The sequence below is a fragment of the Ambystoma mexicanum genome, chromosome 2q (assembly GCF_040938575.1).
Source record: "Ambystoma mexicanum isolate Mex_15411 chromosome 2q, UKY_AmexF1_1, whole genome shotgun sequence".
In the NCBI taxonomy this organism is placed as follows: domain Eukaryota; kingdom Metazoa; phylum Chordata; class Amphibia; order Caudata; family Ambystomatidae; genus Ambystoma; species Ambystoma mexicanum.
Window position 1 is genome coordinate 1,149,217,357 of NC_090924.1, and position 23,344 is coordinate 1,149,240,700.

The 23,344-nt window shown below is 40.9% G+C and overlaps 1 protein-coding gene across 1 annotated transcript in view; it reads left to right on the forward strand.

The window, feature by feature from the left end:
* ASNS (asparagine synthetase (glutamine-hydrolyzing)) overlaps positions 1 to 23,344 on the forward strand; it is a 299,686-nt gene that overhangs the window by 121,809 nt on the left and 154,533 nt on the right. Inside the window, exons 6-7 of the mRNA XM_069648540.1 lie at positions 1,853 to 1,980; positions 15,514 to 15,640. Of these exons, the coding sequence (XP_069504641.1) occupies positions 1,853 to 1,980; positions 15,514 to 15,640 (255 nt within the window). The remainder of the gene's footprint in view (positions 1 to 1,852; positions 1,981 to 15,513; positions 15,641 to 23,344) is intronic.

Consider the following 23,344-nt stretch of genomic DNA (forward strand, 5'->3'; position numbering starts at 1 on the left):
CGTCACAGCGTTCATTGCATGATTAAATCACCACCCTGCAATGTGCATGCATCTAATGGCGTTGTACAATGCCGAAATATTGCAGTATGCAAACATTGGTTTACATTACCAGAATGTGTTGTGCTGACCCTCTGGCAAGTGATGATTTACACACATATATTTTTTGTTGCTCTAAGGGTGTTCAAGACATTTGTTTTTTGTTTTTTAGCTTTTTGCCTCTTTTTTTTTGGACATTACAGTAACACTGGTTTTGCAAAAGCCCTCCTGGCAGTAACACTTTATTACGTGATCAGGTACTTTTGGGTTTTTATCTGAATAATTCATTATTGTGTTTTTATGAATTAGACATAAATATTAGACACATTTGGAAGTAATACAAAAGAAGGACTAGTTGTATTTCTTCCCTTGCCTGTAACTTTCCAGCTTGTCATTGCATGCTGTTCTGTCCATGATATATAACAACGACATATATATAATTATTCTTCAAGACAGGTATGTCTTTATTGTGGATACATTAAAGGATTGAGACTGTATATATGGGTCATACTGGATATGTATTGCTTTTCATTTATATTTTTCACAGATGTATGCACTGGTGATGGACCACTGAGTCTGAAATGTATTGACTAACATAGTCTGCCTCATTGGAGTTTGAAGAAAATGGGCAAAGAATACAACTTTTTTTTTAACACAAGATATAAATGTTTTTGTACATTTTGTGTATATAGATTTAAGTTGCAGTAGTTTTAAACAGCAAGCGTGCAATTAGTACTGTTGATATCTAGAATGGTTGAGTTGCTGATTGAATACTTCTCCATTGTGCTGGGTAGATCGGATTTGCACCAAATGCCATAAACATCACTGTATAAGTAAATATCAAACACAGGAACTAGGGTGGTGCCCACTTCACTCATTTAGCTCTGTTTCAAACAACTAAAGAGTAAATTTTATTAGGTATAATGATGTCATAGCAGTTTACATTTTAAAATAAAATACAGGTTGTACACTGGCATAAAGGTTTGAACCAATGATTACTTCGGGAAGTGGGAGCTGGAAATTCCACAACCTGGGGGCTACTGTTTGAGCATAGACAGTTGTGTCCCCTTGAATCTTATGAGTTTGAGGGATTGTGCTATGTCAATAGATGTTGTTAGTGAATATGCTATGGGACAGATAATAGATGTAATCTCCTGTTCAAACAAGGGTCATTCAAGAAAAAAGAAATATGCAATTTAATAAAAGGTGGGCTAAAGTGCTGACAGGTTTTGAATGGAGAAATACAACAAAAAGGCATGGTCAACTTGTGGAAGAGATTTTCAAAAGCCTCCAGTAAGATATCTGCTGCACGGAAAAAGAGTACACACTCTATTTTAGGTGGTATCTTATTTGCTTAGTACTGATGAGGGCAGATTGTGCGGAACACAGATATTAATGAGCAGGTGTTTTACTCAGCTGGTGGGTATCACTCCTGCACACCCCCATACACACTGATTCCCAAGAGCAGGACACAAGATCCAGTGGGACAGAAAATCGAGCACGGTCCATGGTCTCTTGTCAGTGACTAATGAAAGAGTTTCCACGAAAAGCACCAGAGTCCTGGAACACCTTGACCATGTCCCTTTGTGTACAAGGGGTCCAGGATTTACCTTTCCAAGTTAACATATCTTAGAAAATGTATCTAGTAGTCGTTTAAATGCTGCAAGTTCATGTGCCTCTTATTGTATTTATTTAGTTTAGGATTTTGATTGATTTAGGTCTGTGATGTGCTTTGATGAAATACAGTATTGTACTGAACAGTTTAGATGATGATATACATTTGACACATAGGTTTATACTTTGCTTTTTTTGCCAGGGGGGCTGGATTCAAGTTTGGTGTCTGCACTTCTAATTAAACTGTCTAAAGAAAGTGGCATTAACTACCCACTACAAACCTTTGCAATTGGGATGGAAGATAGTCCAGATATACTAGCTGCTCGGAAGGTAGGAAATGTCTTGATATTTTAATCATTGTATTACATTTTAATACCAAGGGAGAAACGTTTTGTGGTAGAACCAATAGTTTTGGAGCTCCATCTATCGGGTGTGTGGTGGCTGCTCCATCCCATCTTGAATTCCACTTATTTTGGGAATTATGACTTATCATTGTCTCTTCTCTTGCTATGTGTACTTCTGTAAATGTACATTATAACTATATATACTGTTTACAACCCTAAGGTGCATCCTAAAGATCAGAAAGTGACACTCACAGCACACAGTGGTGGCTGATAATGCGGATGTCTTGAACATAAATACAGCAAAGTTCCTTAGAAAATGCGAATTACAAAGGTCCAAATATGAAGATACAGGAAAAAGGAAACAGAGACAACCCGAAACTGATTGACAAATGTAGTGACCCACTTACAAAACAGATGAAAGACATAATTAAGTTGAAAGGAAAAGCAACTCACCAAGTCCTGAAAAATGAATTTTGGACATTGAACATCCAAAGCTCACATTTGTATGCCTTTGTATGCATATTACAGTCCATAAAATATGTACTGAATGCCCAACATAGCACAGAATAACATTTTGTCAAGAGTGAACGTGCAGAAAAATCCAAATTCTATTAACAAAGTATAGACGTGAAAGAAGTTTAATTATTTGTTGATTGTCACGCTTGAAAATAGCAAAATAAATTGCTTACAAACAACAAACTACGGTTCATATGATACCCTCACATTGTGTCATATATACTAGTATCACCACCCTGAGAAAAGGGGTGAACCTTAAAATTGTCCTATCTTTTTGATATATGAATAACAGAAAAATACCAACCAATTGATTCTATCGCCAGATCAAGACTAGCCATCCGTTAACATGTCTGCCAACTTCTGCAATCTTCATTCATTAACCCACTCAAAAGATGGAACACACCAAACTCTAGGCTGTTCATTTCAGCCAAATACGAAAACAATAAAGCCAGCGATAGGCTCACCAACCCAGCATAGGGGTTTGAACATAATATGAATACTTATTTGAAGGGAAATGTTCAGCATCAGAGAGTTAAGCACTCACACTTTGCAATCTTTGTTCTACCTATAGGACACAGGTTTGACTATTGGTAGGGCCAACGTAGTCCTTCCTCTTTCCAAACTTGATAAATTGAGTACCTTTAAACTGGGTAATAATTACAAAACCTATTATTACCATGCTTAGTAGGAGCATGAATGCGGCATGAATCACTATATAAAAATTATATTATCACCATCATTATTATCACTATTGCCATCATTATCATTATCTCAGTTTCATTAAGAAAATAATGACTTTAATTCAAGTGTGCATTTTGCTGAGGTTTGACAGACTTCAATAATAAACACTTTAAAACATAAAACTAACCAAACTCTCCTCAGAAATAGCAAACTGACTTCCATAGATCCCTCGTAAAATGTTTGCAAACCGTGAACTACACCCTAGTTTACTCATCTCATCAGTGTGAACTACAGCCCAGTTGACTCATCTAATTATTTCATCTCATCTCATTATTTCATCCACCCTCATAGGATTATAGATACCTCTGCCTCCAGTTTTGTGGGCCTCAAGAACTGAGGTGTACATTAACTTCTCACATAACCGTCTGAATCCACAAAGTCAACACTGCTAATGAGAGCACTCAATGAGACTAAACAAAACTATTGAAAAACATGTTTTATTTCAATCCTTTGATCTCATTGTGCCGCAACACTTACCCGGCTGACCCGCCGTGGCGGGTCCAATGGCGGCTTCGGGATCAGCCGCACCAGTGTCTGCGGGCCGGTCTTCCTCCTCTCCTAGGGGCCGCCATGTTGGGCAGGATACGCATGTGCCGGGGCCCGGCGGCTGCCTTCCGTGCGTGCGCGGTACAGGCTGCATGGTCCATTGGCACAGGTAACCCGTGTGCAGGCGCACAGCCTCCATTGGGTGCAGTAGCACATAAAAACACTGCGAACATCGACTTCGGTGCATCGTAACATCCTCTTGCCTTGAAGACACGCTTCTGAGTTCTACTCAGTTCTTTTTCCTTGTTGCCTTGCCTGCATTCTGCTGCCTTTTCTTGAATTGCTTCCTTTGCATTTCTACCCTGCTGGCCAGGGTGGTTACTGTTATCTCCTTCTTTTCCTGCATCTTCTGCCCTGGTGCGCGAATACCTAACTCAGTTGCCTCTTTTCTTGCCTTCTGCCAATCTTCTCTTTTTCTACTCCTGGCCACCCACGCTCAGTGCTTTGCACTGCCTGGCATCACGTTAATCGTGCGGGATTTTCCTTCATGGTGCTGGGGAACCCCTTCCTACCTCTCGCTCATTATCCCTGTCTGGCTTGAGTCAGGAGGTGGACTCCCACACTACACTGCCTACAGTAACGGACAGATACCACTTCCCAGCACTATCCTGGACCGTCAACCTCGCAGGACTACAGGTATGCAGGAGTCATGGGGGGCTCACCTTGACACATTGATGTATTCCCTCTATGTACCACTAGAAATAGGATCTCACATAATCTAAGGGCTCCTATGGAAGGAAGGAATAAACTTGTAAGATAACTATATTTGTCTTTTAAACAATCTCAAAACATGCAACATCTTTTCTGAAAACTAGTCTTTCTTCAAGTGTCAAGACTGAGAGTTTTAAAAGGGCTTTTCAGGATCCCCTCTGATATCAAATATTGGTAACATACTAGAAAGGTTTTCAAGGTAAAAGAGACATAGGGCCTCATTCTAAGTGTGCCAGTCCGGAAATAACAGTGCCAGTAAACTTACCGGCGCAGTTGTTTCTGGACCGGCATACCACAACTCTTTGGGCGGGTGCCGTCCCGTCCGGTAGTTCAGACATGCCGGGCAGAACAGCACCCGCCCGACGAGGTTTCATGAAAGCACCAGTACCGTTATTAACGGTGCCGGTGCTTCCGTGGTCCCCACTCTCATAGAGTTCTATGGGAGCGGGGACTTACAATTTACCGGCGCCTGACTTTCTGGTCCACCGGGGTTGTAATCCCTTGGTGTTACCGGGAAGTCAGGAACTGGTAAATCATTACAGGTCCGGCGGCATCCCGCCGGTATCACCGGCACGGTTACTGCGGGACCCGTAATGAGGCCCATTGTCTACAATATCCTTAAGAAAAATCAGGATCCCGCATTGTCATGCATTTTGGCCAAGATACCTGAATATTTAGGTGCTAAGGATCTAGTCCAATGATAAGACTTTATATTTTTCAAAACCGTGAGACGTTGACTAACTAAACAGAAAATGCCTATCTAAAATAGTCTCTAGTGAAAGTGTTTCACAAGAATGAATGTAGAAGAAATCTGTGGCATCCCTGTGAGGGACTCAAGTGGTCAGGCCTCGTCCACTGAACATGCCAGGCTTCAACATCTTTCTACAAGGACCAGATACTACCAGGATTCCCAGAAATCTGCCACACTATCACTTGTAAGCATCCTTATGGTTCTTATTAGTGAAAGAAGGATCAAGAGAAAGGGCAGTTACCTTTAGACTTATGTGAGACAGTCACAGTATCAAGAGAGACACAGACTCAAAGTAACTGTTTCAAAACCTTTATTCAATAAAGTTCTGGGGTTGGTGTAATACTTAACTGGCCCTAACTCTAAAGGGGTTGTTCCCTCAAGTAATGTTTCTAAGGGCCGTCAATGTCTGAAAGTCCAAAACCAAAATCCGTCTGTATCTAAACCTATGGCTGCCCTCACTCTTTGACTAAATGTGATGGGAAGTCTTCTTAAATAAAAATAGTGGTTCAAGAAAAAGGAAATGTACACCACAACTGGTTTCAGGTAGTCTTACCAATGGGTGTAGTTCTGCCAGTGCAAGATAGTTCAAATCACGCAGGGCTCTTGCAGCAAATCAACAATGTTCACAATGTCTCTGGGTCTCTTGGGGTTCCCTTGCCCAAGCTCGGGCTCCTCTGATTCCAAACAAAAATACACAGTGCTTGTCAGGACTCTCAGGGCTCCCTTCCCCAAGTTTAGGCCTCTCTTTACAAAGTTCAGCAATGTCTCTTGCACAGTTCTTGTTAGGCCTCTCAGGGTTCCCATCCCCAACCATAGGCCCCTTTTGTCTTAAAACAAACAAGGTTATCCTGGTCAGGATGTACCTTTCACTGTACAGTTGTTACATGGGGGTAGTATCATTGACTTTCGAAAACGCAGGGCTCTTTGACCCTCCCAAGTGTGACCACTCTGACCTCTAACCCCTCTCCTTATTCTCTGTACCTTTCCTCTGGTACCATTTCCTTTCTGTGCCTCTTTCACGCTGTTCTTTTCTGCTTCACTGTACCTCCTCCACACCTTGTTTTCTATTGTGCGCACTTGAACCCTCGTTCCATCTTGCCGTGCCTCTAGCACACTTCTCTCGTCTCTATCGTGCCCCTGGCAACCCTGTTCCTTTGGTTGTGCACCCTTGCACCTTCGTTTCACTTTGTCGTGCCGCTTGCACTTTCCTTTTTCAACCTGTGGGTCGCTCGTACCCTCTTTTCATTTTCTCTTGCTTTTACTTTCACTTTTCCAGTCTGTCGGGTCACTCATACCCTCTTTCCTGTTTCGGGTCACTCGCACCCTCATTTCTCTTACATTCCTTAAAATTCAATTTCCTCTTATCTCTCTCTACTTCAGCGCAGCTAGCACATCTTCCTTCAAGCTTTCTTTCTTGATTTCCACTCACTTTACTTTGTCTCTTGCTTTCGGCTTTCTTTACCTTCGTGCTGCTTATACATCTTTTCTGTCTTCACTCCCCGCTCCAGCCACCCGCACGTTCCCGAGTTTCTCTCTCCACTGTCACAAAACTCGCTGGGTAGCGCAGCTCTGGGAAGCGGTCTCCTTGGGATACACTGGGTCGAGGTCAGGGTCTCACCACCGGCCCCTCAGACACACTTGGGACCAGCACACGTCCCAAGGGAACGAGCATCTTTCTGGACTTGGCCAGCAGGTCGCAGTGTGCCTCACTCCGCTCTCGGGAGACACTGCTCCTCAGCCACGCTTCAGCCCCTCAAACACACCAGGTCAGCATCTCGGCATTCCGCTCGCCTCCGGACTCTCCAGGCTTCTCTTCCTGCCTCTTCCCACACCTTGGCTCCTCTGGTGCAGTCGGCATCCCCAGCTCGCTCACTGCTTCTGGCAAAAACCACACCTTTTAAACTAGTGTAAAGAGTCAATTGGAGTCAGGTGTGCACAGTTCGAATAGAGTGCCTGACCTTGCTTGACTTTATTAATGGGACAACATAGTGGTAGGTTGTAGTAGGCCTTTCTTGCTTCGCAATGTTTTTTCTATGGGTAATCCTCATTGTTGTTAGTTGTATCTTCCTCTTCTCAGTATTTGTTGAAAATGGGGGGGGAGATGAAAGGTGACTGTAGATTAGATTTATTTAGTGAAACATTAGTAGGTGACTGACATGGGGTATAGGAAAATCCTTTAGCCTCGGTTTTATTTAAAGGAATAGCTTTCCCTCTTGGCAGGTCACTCTGTGCCCCTGACCTAATGACATATGAGCGTGAGACATGATAGTATTCCCTGTGGTCTACAGTAGTTGGAGGTGAACAGTACTTCCCTTAAGACCATGTCTTTGTCTTATTAGATGTTTTTTCTCACCTAGTTTCCTAAAATAAAATCCTTTTTCGTCCTCTCTTGGATCGGGGTTACTAAGGCCTGGATCAGGGAGGATGGAACCAACATAACCCATAAAAGCTTCCGGGACTTCTTCTTCACCCTTTATCGTCCCGTTGGGATACCTCGTCTCACCTTTGGACACTCTCACCACAGTTTCCAAGAGCCCCTGACCAGGTGATCCTCCCTCACCTGTCGACCCCCAGGTTTGGGATCCAAGAGCAATGGCCCTCCCCTGGCTACCTGAGCAGCGGATCGCCAGGGACTACTTGTGAAAAAGCCCTGATGTTTCTCACACTTAGAAGAAAGTCAGACGGTTGTTTTTGTCGTTTGAGAGTAGGTAACAGGCAGTGTATTCAGCAGGTTCCATGTCTAAGAGCAGCTCAATGGGCACCCCCTGTGGAGTGTAAATTATGAAAAGGTTTTAGGCAAAGCGCAACATGTAGCTGACTGGTCAATGGCATACGGCTCATTTGGTTAGGGCTTTGGATGCAATGTGCTCCCAAGGGTGAGCGGGTACAAGGGAGAACCTAGAGACAAATAGTCTCAAAGCAGCTTTGATGAAGCTTGCAGCAAAGATCTTTTTTAGAATTGCTGTGAGCAGGAGGAAATGATGCTGGGAGATGAAACATGATACGTGTTCTTCTGAGCCATGCTGCTTTATGACAAGATGTGTAGGGGAAACTATACCAAATAAATTAATGCAAAGAAAGAAAAGTGCCATTTAAAATCAGACATGTGAGCTGCAACCTGCAGCTCACAGTCCTTCCAGTTACCAAAAAGTATCCAGAACTTTTCATTCAAAAGAAAATACAGTCCAATCAGGGGATGAAAAGCACAGCCTTTGATAGGGGATTCAGGCCCAAATGTTTGCCTTGCATTGTGTATTTTTTCCTTTTACAGGACTGAAAAGCAGCTTTATAGAAAGAAACCTACAGAGATATAAAAAAGTAGTTGTGACAGAAATTGTGTTGCAAGTTGCATGTTGCTATGTTTTGTGAAAATGTAAAAGCAACAGGAAAAGAAAATGTGACTTTAAAGACTGCAATTGTAAATTAAACCAATCTGAAAGAAGCTAGGCCTGAACTGCCAGATGGTATTCCTTCCATCCCACAACAAGCTTCATGACATGGGGCTTGCCTTCTGATGAGAAAAGTGTGAACACTGGCCTTAGAAGCTCACCATAAAATCTTATGACTTTGCTTGGATCCTGCTTCAGAGGGATATGGCTTGGTAATTAAACACTTTGGTAATCATTTACAACTTCCATCTGCCACATGGTCTCTGCTAACGACCTGAAGTATAGAAGAAATAGCCCCTCTGTAGCGGTCCCCTCTCAAGAAATTAAATCCCCAATTTTTCAGGAGAAAGGAACTTAACACTTTTAGAGACTGAATGTCTGACAAAAGGGGGCAGCCAGTTCCTGTGATCATTCAAAGGAGGCAGGACTGAAGTCATAAATGGCCTTGTCAGCATAATCTCAAAGAAATTCTGCCATGATGACCAGCACACTCTGGGTCACAAATGCCTCCAGCTCAGAGCTGAAAGGAACTGACACTATTTGGCTGTATAAGCCAGGAACTGAAGATGCCACTTAATATTGTGTGACACAGAGAAAAACATGCCATTTGAATTTTGCATTAGGAATAACATGTTTGCTTGTAACTATTGCATGAAATGTCATAAAGAGTTAATTTAAAACATGTTTTGGGTGCAAAACTCTATCAGCTGACTGTAAATGATTTTTTTACATTATATTAATTATGTAAGTTAGGCGAATGTGGAAGTCTATGCAGAGAAATCGGGCTCGCAAATGATTTATAAGTCCTAGCATCCGTGCTGGTTAGCCTGTTACTGTGAGATGGAAAAATATTTTTTAAATAAAAGTATTAGTGAGTAAAACACCATTTTTAATTCATCCACCATAAGTCGTGTTGAGATGAAAATGGCATTATTTGACTCCCCTGAGTGAGAGCAATCTGATTAACTGATTAGTAACATGATTGCTTGTGAGGAATATGATGTTTAAGAGGTTTACAATTGTTTAGTGCAGAAGTCTTCTCTAAAATGACATCAAATGGGAGGGAAACTGGGTTTGAAAGCAACGTCCTCCTCATTAATATGCCCAATGAGTACAGGGGGGTTGGTTTGTTGTGATGTTATTTTTGGAGCACTGTCCATTTACATACATTGACCCAGTAGATTAGATAAATTATACACACCTATACAGGGAGTGGTTTTTGCTCTATAAAAGTTCCAACCCATAGATTCTGGGGACACACAGTCACTCGCTCACACACCGATGAAGGGGAAGAAGGAGAGAAAGGATTTTGATAACAAAAGAAAGGGGAATGGAATAGATTACTTTCCTTTTGGACCCATGTTTGGATTACTACCAGTACACTGCAAAAGAGGCCTACCTGGAGTTAAAGTCCCTGGCCTTCTTCGGTAGGAAAGACAGAAGACAGGCCCAAATCCAGAAGGAAGGTAACAAAACAGTGGAAGGATGCTGACCCCCTCTTGCTGAATGGGACCCACCTGTTCCTGAGGGGGAGTTGTAAACCAGACCTTAAAATGATGGCCACCTATATGTGGGAAAAAAAGGTACTCAGACTGGAGACAGCGCCAAATCCATTGGTGAAAGAAAAGGTTTTTATTACATTATGCCCTCTGTATGACATGTGTTTCGGCTAAAACCATTAGCCTTTTTCAAATACGGGCTTTAGTATTGAAGTAAGCAACAGAATTAAAAAATGTAGGATATAAAACAGAACATTTTGAATAGTATAATTATATTATTTCACAAAAAACACAAAATTGTTGAGTCAAAATCATAGAAAAATTTGTCACAGAGAGTAAAGGGTTGGTGAAGGGGAGGATTCATAGGGTAAACAGGAAAGAAAGAAAATAAATTTACAATCATTAAATTGAACCGAAAGAGAAAGAGATAAAGAAAAAGAAAAAGAAAAAGTGATTCATTAGTCCCGATACTTTGATGAAATATAATTTCATAATTTATGGTTATGACATCATTCAGTTGTTGTTACCTGTATAACTGTGTATTCTCAGGCTTATAATATACGGTTGGTGTTCATGAATTAATGGGTTCAATCCCTGATGAAAAGAAAAAGATATACAAGTGCAATGTTCACTAATTGCTTTCTATCAAGAAAAACCGCACGTTATGTCCTGACTCATTTAACTCATTAGTAAGAGTAGCAGTGGTTTAGTCTTGTACATTATATTACCGGGTCAAAGTATTTAAGATGCACTCGAGGTCTTCGAGCCCATTATTGTGCAACAGAATCACTGCCTAGTGCTTTTCAATAAATTCCTAAATGCAAGTGGCCACATGTATGAGTAGTTAACGCCACTTTAAAATTCCTATTTCTTACTTTCTCATGCTCATGTTCGTCGAATCTAAATTTTAGACTTTTCGTTGTAATAAGCGTCCCATCAATCACATAGAATGCGTGAGCTACGCAATGTTTTAGGAGGCTTGTGCAGAATCCTGTGAGTAGTACTTTACAGACGGTCTCTTACCTGTACACTTATCTCGAGGTGCTCTCGCGTTTAGTTCCGTTCTACAAAGGCGCCATGCAGCGTCTGAGTTAAAACATTGTTTGTTGCCAACATCGTCATGGCGACAATGAGTGGATAGTCCTTTCACTCTTTCAACTATGAGCGTTGTGATGGGCGCCATCTTATAAGAACTATTCTACCGTATTATCTATACCTGGTGATGGCTGAATGGCCTATTTATTGTTGTTTATATGTGAGTGATAATGCTAAATTTACAATTCACATGTTTCATTAGTTTTACCAAAAATTGTTCAATGCACTTCATGAGTGTCTTTAGTTTATTAGTATTTTATATCGCTTGCCTACAGTAACAAGGAATTGTCGCGGTAGTATTATTGATAGCGATATGCTATTAAATAAGTCCCTTTTTATCATTGTGTAATAGTGTTTCATATGGAATGTAGCTGCTTGGGTTCAATTATAACGAAAGTGCTCCTGTAAGGATATTAAATCATGTTATTTATTCTAACTAATCTCTCGAATATTAATGCACTATTATAATTACCCTCTGACTTTGTATATGTGGGCCTATGTACTGATGTAAATGGTTGGGATAAGGTTGATATGCCATGGTGGTTCCACAAATAAAAGGATTCTATAGAAATTACACCATTTCATTGTCCTTATTAAGACCTTGGACTGTCGAATTAAATTTGCATATGATCTTGGCTTCCGTTTGTCGTAACTTTTTCTCCTTATTGCCTCCTCTTTTGCCCATTGTGATTTTCTGGAGGCCTATAAATCTAATGTCCGCTTTATTCGCCATTTGATGTTTCTCTTGCCAATGGCTGGCTAGTGGTAGTCTCTGGTCTTGGCTGCCGATTTTTGCTAAGTGTTCACAAATACGTACTCTGAGTTCTCTGATAGTGTTTCCGATGTAGATCAAATCGCACACACAGATAATACCATAAACAACATATTTGCTTCTGCAGTTAATTGTTTGTAGAATGTTGTGCTCTTTGTTAAATGAATCTTTGAACACATTTGTTTTGTCACAAGCATATTTGCACATAGTGCAATTGCCACATTTTCTGAAGCCACCGATGGGTGGTTGTAGCCAATTCTCCTTCATCTTATTGTTAGAGTCCGGTAAAAGTGAGGGACTCAGCTTGTTCCTTAGAGTCTCTGCTTTCCTGAAAATCAATCTTGGTTCAGCATCAATATACTTCTTTATGTTTTCGTCTAATTTAAGAAGGTGCCAATGTTTATGAAGGGTTCTCCTCAAAACTTTGTGATTACTGCTAAAGTTAGTAATGAATCCCACTGTCGGTTGTTCTGTGCGTTTAGCACTAGGTAATAAGGTTTGTTGTTGTGTGAGTTCTTTACTCCTATTTTTTGGCTTTGTTTGTGCAATCTTGTGGGTATTTGAGGAGAAACCTTCATAAACATTGGCACCTTCTTAAATTAGACGAAATATGTGCAAATATGCTTGTGACAAAACAAATGTGTTCAAAGATTCATTTAACAAAGAGCACAACATTCTACAAACAATTAACTGCAGAAGCAAATATGTTGTTTATGGTATTATCTGTGTGTGCGATTTGATCTACATCGGAAGCACTATCAGAGAACAGAGTACGTATTCGTGAACACTTAGCAAAAATCGGCAGCCAAGACCAGAGACTACCTCTAGCCAGCCATTGGCAAGAGAAACATCAAATGGCGAATAAAGCGGACATTAGATTTATAGGCCTCCAGAAAATCACAATGGGCAAAAGAGGAGGCAATAAGGAGAAAAAGTTACGACAAACGGAAGCCAAGATCATATGCAAATTTAATTCGACAGTCCAAGGTCTTAATAAGGACAATTAAATGGTGTCATTTCTATAGAATCCTTTTATTTGTGGAACCACCATGGCATATCAACCTTATCCCAACCATTTACATCAGTACATAGGCCCACATATACAAAGTCAGAGGGTAATTATAATAGTGCATTAATATTCGAGAGATTAGTTAGAATAAATAACATGATTTAATATCCTAACAGGAGCGCTTTCGTTATAATTCAACCCAAGCAGCTCCATTCCATAGGAAACACTATTACACAATGATAACAAGGGACTTATTTAATAGCATATCGCTATCAATAATACTACCGCGACAATTCCTTATTATTGTAGGCAAGTGATATAAAATACTAATAAACTAAAGACACGCATCAAGTGCATTTAACAATTTTTGGTAAAACTAATCAAACATGTGAATTGTAAATTTAGCATTATCACTTGCATATAAACAACAGTAAATAGGGCATTCAGCCGTCACCAGGTATAGATAATACGGTAGAATAGCTCTTATAAGATGGCGCCCATCGCGACGCTCATAGTTGAAAGAGTGAAAGGACTATCCACTCATTGTCGCTATGACGATGTTGCAACAAATAATGTTTTAACTCAGACGCCGCATGGCACCTTTGTAGAACGGAACTAAACGCAAGAGCACCTCGAGATAAGTTTACAGGTAAGAGACCGTCTGTAAAGTACTACTCAAAGGATTCTGCACAAGCCTCCTAACACATTGCGTAGCTCACGCATTCTATGTGATTGATGGGACATTTTTACAACGCAAAGTCTAAAATTTTGATTCGACGAACACGAGCATGAGAAAGTATGAAATAGGAATTTTAAAGTGGCTTTAACTACTCATACATGTGGCCACTTGCATTTAGGAATTTATTGAAAAGCACTAGGCAGTGATTCTGTTGCACAATAATGGGCTCGAAGACCTCGAGTGCATCGTAAATACTTTGACCCGGTAATATAATGTACAAGACTAAACCACTGCTACTCTTACTAATGAGTTAAATGAGAAGGACATAACGTGCGTTTTTTCTTAATAGAAAGCAATTACTGAACATTGCACTTGTATATCTTTTTGTTTTCGTCAGGGATTGAACCCATTAATTCATGAACACCAACCGTATATTATAAGCCTGAGAATACACAGCTATACAGGTAACAACAACTGAATGATGTCATAACCATAAATTATGAAATTATATTTCATTAAAGTATCGGGACTAATGAATCACTTTTTCTTTATCTCTTTCTCTTTCGGTTCAATTCAATGATTGTAAATTTATTTTCTTTCTTTCCTGTTTACCCTATGAATCCTCCCCTTCACCAACCCTTTACTCTCTGTGACCATTTTTTCTATGATTTTGACTCAACAATTTTGTGTTTTTTGTGAAATAATATGATTATACTATTCAAAATGTTCTGTTTTATATCCTACATTTTTTAATTCTGTTGCTTACTTCAATACTAAAGCCCGTATTTGAAAAAGGCTAATGGTTTTAGCCGAAACACGTGTCATACAGAGGGCATAATGTAATAAAAACCTTTTCTTTCACAAATGGATTTGGCGCTGTCTCCAGTCTGAGTACCTTTTTTTTTTACTACTTACCATAGTGGTTTAAAGGCTTTTTTAACCACAACTCGGCAGAGACGCGACATAGTTCCTATTATATTTTTTCTTGAAAAACCATAGCTTGCGAAACTCATTTCTGTCGCCTAGACAGATTGTGCCTACAAAGCCATAAATTGAACACAACTATATGTGGGAAAGCCAAAAGAAATTCCTTTGTAAGTATAATAGTAGGGTGAAATAATCCTGAGGCGAGCAATACTCTACAGGGGAAAAGATTAAATCTCACACCTTTTATTTGTGAAAGTACTAAGCGGGTGGGTGTATACTAATTGACTAGACACTCTGAGAAATGGATAAATATTTCTGAGGTGTAAGTGCTTTTGGAGACTTTAGATTTGCAAGAACAGACCCGAAAAGGTGTGTGTATTGGGAGATCACTGGCTCCTTCTCTGTGCAATGGCTAAGTGCAGACTAGGAACTCCATAATATCTCTTTGCACATGCCTAAAAGGGTAATGTAATTGAAGTCGTTCCCTGGTTAAATCACCAAGCAAAGCCCTATTACCAGGGCTAAATTATTCAAGAAAAAGAGGCAAGGGGTAATTAACTGCGACCCTCGTTTCCTGTCTTTAAGTTGCCCATTGAAAATGAGAAATTGCATTTTGTTCACATTAATGCAATCAGTGATTTACATGCAGGAATGTTAAGTAGCTTCTCATTTCAATTGGGATGGCATTTTTGTACAGGCAATGAACTTATTGGTTTAGTGAGATGAGCTAACAAGGGATATGTTAACTGTCTATTGCTGTGACCTCCCAATTCATATGGTCACTGAATATTGTTTTATTTAGTTGTAAATAAACCAAGTCAATTGCATAATATAAAAGTATGCATAATGCATTCTCACTGTCTGACATTGTTCTCTGTATACAGGTAGCATCTCACATTGGCAGTGAACATCATGAAGTAATTTTTGATTTTGAAGAAGGCATTCAAGCAATAGATGAAGTTATATTTAGCTTAGAAACCTATGACATCACAACTGTGCGAGCTTCTGTTGGTAAGACATTATTTAAGCCGTACAATCTTCTAACCTTTCATTTTGTATATGTATATCTATATGTCAACAGTTGTCTTCTTATCATTATTGACCCCTGGTCTGTCTGTTTCTAGGTAATCGAACTTTGGAATGGCATTTACAAAGCCACCATTATTTGATTTTTCTACAGATCAAAATACCCCCCACCATTCATATATTGTTTATGTCACTGCTTGCATATATATCAATCTTCTTCAAGTCATTTCAGTATAGCTAAGTAGATGTCACTACTAGCCCTAGCGTTTTCTAGCCAAAACAATTTAACTAGACAACCTAGACCACCCATACCACAAGAATAACTATATTACTACTAGAGTATGGTCAAGAGTGGTAAAGTGTATTGAATTTAAATGAGTGTTCAGATTACTTCAGATTGTGTTCAGATTACGTCTGGTTACTTCTGGTTATTACATATGATTGTTTGGAATTTCCATATATCTTGCAAGGGTGTAGAAGCCCTGAATATTATTTTAATTAATAATGAAATGAAGCGGGTATTACCATCTCAGAAAGGGGAGTCTGCTAAATAGACCCACTTGCAGCAAACTCCAGGCCAAAAGCATAGTAAACACCTGTTCACTACTGTATCAGTCTCTCGATCTGCTGTTCCTGTGCTTTCAGGTCAGCTATGCAAAGGCAATGTGGACTCTAACGAGTTTGCCTATCTCTGCCTCAGCTAGCAGGACCATTTATTTTGATTTTTATTTGTTTAAAGCACGGACCTAGTTGGAGAGTGTGGGTAGCCAGCATTTGGACTGGCAACATTTTTCAGTAGTGCAGTACTGTGAGCTCTGTGTCGGTATGTTCATTCAATTGAATTAGTCATTGATCAGGTGTTGTTAAAAGAGCCATGTTTTGAAAGATTTGCAACACTGGAGAATTGTGGGGGCATCCCGAGTCGACACCGGGATTGAGTTCCAGTGGGTGTGTGCATGACAAGAGAAGGATTGTTTGCGGGTCCTCTCTGTGCGGACGACTTGTGATTCCAGCTGGTTGGTCGATTTGCTGCATGAGGACCGTGTGCCACTAGATATGTGGAGCTTAGTCACCAGCTACGCTGGAGTGCTACTCGTGAGTGCTTTGTAGATAATACATGCAGTCTTGAACAGTATCCTGGCCTGGAGTGGAAGCCAATGTAGTTTGCGCAGGATGGGAGTAATTCGGTCAAATCTCCATGCTCCTGTAATACGACATGCTGCAGCATGGTGGGCTGCTTTTAGGGGAGCCAAATGAGCAGATGGGAGCTCTAACAGGAGAGCAATTCCCCCATCGATGTGCGAGACCACAAGGACCTGCACTACGTGCAGCGGGATGAACAGTTTGATTTTTCGAAGTGTAGCGATTCTGAGCCTATCTTTTTGGGACTTTTTGGCTATGTGTTTCTGGAACGACAGGCTGCTGTCAATGGTGAGGCCTAAGGATTTTGCTGAGTCTTAGAGTTGTGAATCAAATCGTTAAAAGCGCATATCATTGCGCCATTGTTGGACAAGTTATTTTTTAGCAGTTCGACCGATGAGGACAAATTCAGTCTTGGATGGGTTTAGTTTAAGGTAGGCAGTCGACATCCCGGACTGGATGATGGCTAGGTAATCCCAGAGGCAAATGATGTCCTGCGTGCTATTTAATCTCACGTACAACTTTTGGCCGCATATCAGTGGATGGCTATATTGGGATATTTGAGGAGAGTGCCCAAAGTCTCCATGTAAAGGTTACAAAAGATTGGCGAGAGGATGGAGCCTTAGGGGAGACTGCAGGAGACATGGAGTCTGTTACAACGCAACCAGTTCATTTTCACAGCTGGTGTCTGTCTGAGAGGTAGGAGGACAATAAGCAGGGAAACTGTGCCTCTTTGATGCCTTGGGAGGTTGGATAATGCCCTTCCACCACAGAAAACTCTCAACAGTAGGACTCATGCAAACCATCTTCAAAGAGACACACCCATAACAAAAGGTCCAGCATTACACCAGGGTGTTGCATATCAAAGGGCTTTTGAAGCTGCAGGCTTTGTAAGGGGCAGGGTCAGAACAGTCAGACAGAGCAGAAGGGTTCGTCCATATTGGTTTACTGTGGGCTTCACAATCCTTACTGCCACCTCCACTTTCTGCAAAGCATAGCATGTTGGGTATGATGCAAGAAGGCAAACATCACTTGTTATCTTGACCAGGACTGTACACCTAAAAGCAGGCTTGCTTTTATCCAATCTCCTGTGACCTTTTACATATATAAGGAATGGGTCTCCCACTCCCTCTTTGATTCATCTTGGACTCTTAAGAACAGAAGAATTAGTTTTGACCCTGTTGGGAGAGCAGTCCTTTCCATAGCCCTTGGCCACAGGTGAAAATAGGTGTTCCAAGGACGAGGCAACCTCTGCTTCCTAGACACTGAGAATGACACATTTTTTCTTTGCAACATTTCAGTCAAGTCCGCCGCACAAGTTAAAAGTTATTAGCAATTCATTTTTCCATTTCCTGTTCACCTTAACTATAGGACAGTGACCGCCGCCCTATTATATATGTGCAACCGCCTGGGCAATATCCATTTTCTCTCTAAGATTACGGACCTGGAAGAGAAAGTGGAGGGCACGAGCTTCCCAGTGGATCCATCCACATTAGCAGGTTGGGCGGATAGAGCAGTTTGTCTTTTGGATAATGCTAAGTGCACGTTCTGCACTGTTCAGAGAAGGAGTATTCCAGTAAAAGTCGACCAGAAACTGGGCAAACTGGCAGGCTTGGAATCAGACTCCTCTTTTTGACGGGCTGGATGTCGCAGAGGTTGTTCATCCAGCCATTTTAATAATAACAACACCAGATCAAAATGAGGAGGACATCAAGGCTATTGGGAATCATGTCCACAAGACTTCCTTTTCATAAACAGAGGCAGCTGCAGCCTTGGCCTGAGATGGTAAAACACGCATCAATCAGCTGTTATCACAGGTGACCGTAGCTTCCATGTATTTACAGCTGGTTGGGGAGTTTATTCACAATTGGCAACCAGTATCAGAAAAGTCCTAGGTTTTGCAAATTATACAGGGGTTCCATTTAGACCTCTACAATAAAACTGTGATAAGGAATTTCGTCACCACAATTCACCTCTTTCAACAATCTTGGGTTTGTTTGTTTGTTTGTTTGTTTATTCATTTGTTAAGCGCACCAGACTCGTGAGTAAAAGGGCGCAGTTATATGGAGATGCAAGACTTACAAAGTTGCGTATACACAGGTTACAAAAATTTACATAATAGCAAGATATACAGTTTTTTACATGAATACAGGATATATACAATGTACAAAATAAGACAAAGAAAGAATAACCAATGAAATAAATAATCAGTAGACACTGACTAATGAACAAGGTGCTGGAGGACCTTGACCACAAGAAGTCCATTTCGAAGAACACCCTGTATCCATGTGGCAACCGGTTTCTGCAATGTGGTCAGTCGTATTACAGTCAGCGTCTTATTTCCTGTTTGAGTGGGAAATGAAACGCCGGTTTTTGCAGTGTCGCGAGTGAAATTTTGAGCTCAAATGAACAGAAGGTATTTCGACGCAGTGGCGAAATCACCTTTTCCTGCACAAGAAACAATATAATTTAGAGATAGAATCAACCTACCTGGTGGACCTAAAAAGAAATAAAACATAAAAAATATGCAACACTTCTAGCGCTTCCTTGACCCACGAATCATGAATCAGTAACTACTTTGTCCTGATGAATGCAATACAAATGACCACATTGCAGAATACGGTTGACCTCTAGATGGTGGGATATCCTTTACTGTTCTTGAGAGACCCTCTTTTTCTTCTCAAGCACTTACAGTGCTTTTTTAATTAGTCTCACTGAGTGTATGTGGCATACTCAGATGTGAGTTGAATAAATACATAAATATCATTCCCCTTCTGAATGCAGCTTCCCAAAAAGTGATTTTGTGGAAAAAGCCACTCTAATGTGGGTCACATTGGTGTAGGCTTGTTTTGTTTTTCATCCATTGTGTGCTTTCTTTTTTCCTTTGGTCTACAGTACAAATTGTAACCAAGGGCAGAACTTTTCTTATCACTATTAGATAGGCGGCATACCACTGCTGTCTAGGCACAGGCACCCCAACAGGGATAGCGTAGTTCTTCCTGAGGGATTACTTAAGTGACTTTGTCGCACTTGAATACAATTATTTAAAGTCTTGCTCCCTGTCTTTGTGGTATTTAATTAGCTTTATTAAGGCAACATTTAGATGAACTATACAGATGATGGCATTGTGGTTGATTGTTTTTTTGGGGGTGGGAGGGGGGGTTCAAATAGACTCTACAGCTTCCATTTTGAAGGATTTACAACATCAAGAGGGAACTGTGTTTCATGCTTAGCAAAGACATTGGCCCTCATTACGAGCATGGCGGTCCGGGAAGTACGGTACCGGTAAGCATGCCATTACCATACTTCCCAGGACTGCCATACTACGGCTCTGCTCGTGGGAACCGTTTCACTCTCCAGATTTGTCGTGGCGGGTGTAACGGCACCCACGAGCAGAGCACGTCGGATGCACCGGCACATGCAGAGTTGTGCCGGTGCATCCGACATCCCCATCCCCATTCAGCCCTATGGGGCAGAATGGGGATGAGGAGGCCCTTGATTCCGGCACCCGAAAATGACTAACTCGGCATGACCCGGTTCTTGCCCATTCACGGGTGCCGGAAAAAATGCAACTCAGGCGGCAGCCATGCCGTTTTTAAAGGCATGGCTATCGGCAGAGTTGTAATGAGGTCCATTATATCCTTCGGGGTCCTTGGCCTTTTTTGTTCATGTTATGTTTCTGGGACCTCTGCATTACAGAACCCTTCATCGGCTCAAGATGAAACATCTCTGCAAAGGAGTCTGTTAAGTGACTTCAATTCAGCAATCCCACTAAGTCAGTGCCTCGTCTGGGACGCCCAAGCGAAGCCCTTATTTATATATTTTTATGACAAGTTATACTCTGGATGATAAACCCTTATATAACGCCCCTCTCTTTGAATCCCCCTGACCTCACTGAGCCAAGAAGTAGGTGTGTTTTGCAATTTAAAAGATTTATTGGAAAAATTAAACAATATATATATATATATATATCACTTTTATAATAAATTAATATTTGATATCACACTTAAGAATATGACAGTGATCAACAATGGATAATATTACAATTGTACGCTTATTTAATTACTTAGGAGTTGGTATAGGAAGGAAAAGGTAACTGAGAATGCTTTTATGGTTTCAAGGAAAAACAATAATGGAAAGAATGCCGTACAGAAATAAACTGATAGGGTTTCACAAGAGATAATATGTTCCCTTTTCCCCTGGTGGCAATTCACTCCCCCCCTACGCAATATAAGGAGATGGAAGGAGAGCACACAATGTTCAGGAATACAAACAAAATGCAATACAAAGTGCCAGTTCCCCCCAGCGAGTTTAGAGGAAAGCAGGTATGATTTTAAAGCAGGCAAATCCTTTTAAATGTGGTGGCAATGAAGTAAAATATGCTAAAAATGCTTTTAATTCCCTATAGGAGGTTCAGGGTAGGTGATAGCTATTTAAGATTAGTTCAAGTCACACTTGCGATGCTCAATGAGGGATTAGCAGGTTGAAAACGAATTTTAGCAGTTCAAGCAAAAGCGGCTATTTTGACAGGAGCTAATTGGACCAAATCGCAGCACATTTTCCGAGTGCGTCGAGCGTGATTACAGGAAAACTATAAGGAGTAGAAAGTAGAAAGAATCTTAGCTTTAAAATGAAAGTTAAATATCGTTCCTAGCACACGCGGTCCCAGACATACGGATGATTTTGTGGAGATAGTTTCTCGAAATGAAAGTAAACTTCAGAATGACAAAATGACACTTTTACAGCTTTGAAATGACAGAATGAAGACACGATTCGTATGATGCAGTTCTGGACAGGTTCAAATGTTTTGAATCAGATTATTTTAAACTAAGAGATGGGTTCTGCACAGTTATAGCTGAGTACTCACACTATAAATTTGAAATATGCCGTCAAGGTCTGGTCAGGTTTGGACTGGACTCCGGGCGGTTTCTGGTACTGGTTCTGCTCACAGCGATCTGGTCAGGGTCTGCTAGCGGCACTGCGGTCTGGTCTGGGTCTCTGGTTCTGCTGGTCTGGATCAAGTGGATTCTGGATACAGCACTCCTTTCTGGGTAATGGCACAGGGTTCTAGCCAGAATCAAACAGCTCAGCCCGGCTGTTTGAATAATTTGCAAAAGATTTTACGGCCTGCTGAAAAAGTTCTGAAGTCTGGATTCTAAGTTCTGGGGATGGTCCTTCTGGATATTGTCTGGTCCGGCAGAGTGCTTCGCAAGAAAGTGGAAAGTGAGTGTCTTGCCTGTCCAAAGCAGTCTCTTTTTATGTGTTTTGAAAATGGGTGGGCCGACTCATTCTGTATGCCCAACCTTCTCATGATTTGATAGGTCAAGGATTCTCTGTGACCTGATTTGAGAAGGGATAGTGTGTCAGAGTGAGTCAGAGGGAGTCATCCAGTGCTACCATTTTACAATCTATTGAAGAAACGCCCCTTTGCTTTTACTTAGAAAATTAATTTTTTATAACTAACAGGTTTCCCAGATACACACGTCGTTGAAATTACATACACATATCACAGATTAATTTAAGATACACTCTTGCCCAACTCTGATCTTTCTAAGAGCTTGGGTTAAGAAATGACAACATTTTGTGCTTTTTAGTGACTTTCGCCATATTGGTTTTTTCTCAAAATGTACACAGACCTGCACCCCTTCCCTGAGCATATTACTGGAAATTACTATGTCTCTATCCTAAACACAGTGTCTGCAATATTAATAAATAGCGGGGTTCGGTCCCAGAACGCCGCACAAAATGGAGTTTGGTCTCAATTCGTGAGGGCATTTTCCATATTAAGGACCCCCAAATTGTACATTTCTGTCAGCTTAATACAAGATTTTATAAGCAATTTAATCAAACATACATTTCCCCTTAATTGAATTTACATACCAGTCTGGCCCGCCCCCCAGAACTTGGTGAGTCAGAGATCACAGGCCTCTCCTTCCTGGCAGGGCAGCTGTGGAAAGTTACACCCTAATCTGCATTTCTATTCAATTGAAAGGGTCTATTGTGTTGTGTCCTCCCTCTCAATCAACAGGGCCATGTGATATCCTGGACTGTTGTGTGGATCTCTGAACTGTTAATTGAATCAGACTGCCTCTGGGAAAGAAGGTGTTAAGAATTTTCATTAATCAGCAAGCCTTTGAAGTCCCAGCTAGCTCAGGATCCTTTTGCAACTCCTGAAATACAGTTCTCCTATCAGAGTTTAGATGGCTAGCGCCGGCTAGTGTCCAATGCCGTTACTGCACCTATTTTTGACAGCTGTCTTGAATTAATACATTTCAAAAAGAAAGGATTTTACTTGATAGTATATGATCCTTGCTTGACATGGCATTGATGTGGATCTGCAGTAGAGTAAAGTAAAACACTCAACCAGAGTTGGATTTTTGTTTGGTGGTTTCGGGCCCATGATCTTAGCAATTTTTGACATTAATAAAAACAGATTTTGAACAGAACCATCTTTCTTTGCACTGGTGGGTGGCAGGTCAGGGGACCATTTTGGTGTGCGCAAAACTGTGTGGTTTTCCTGGATTCTGGCGCAAATGTGGGCTTTTCCGC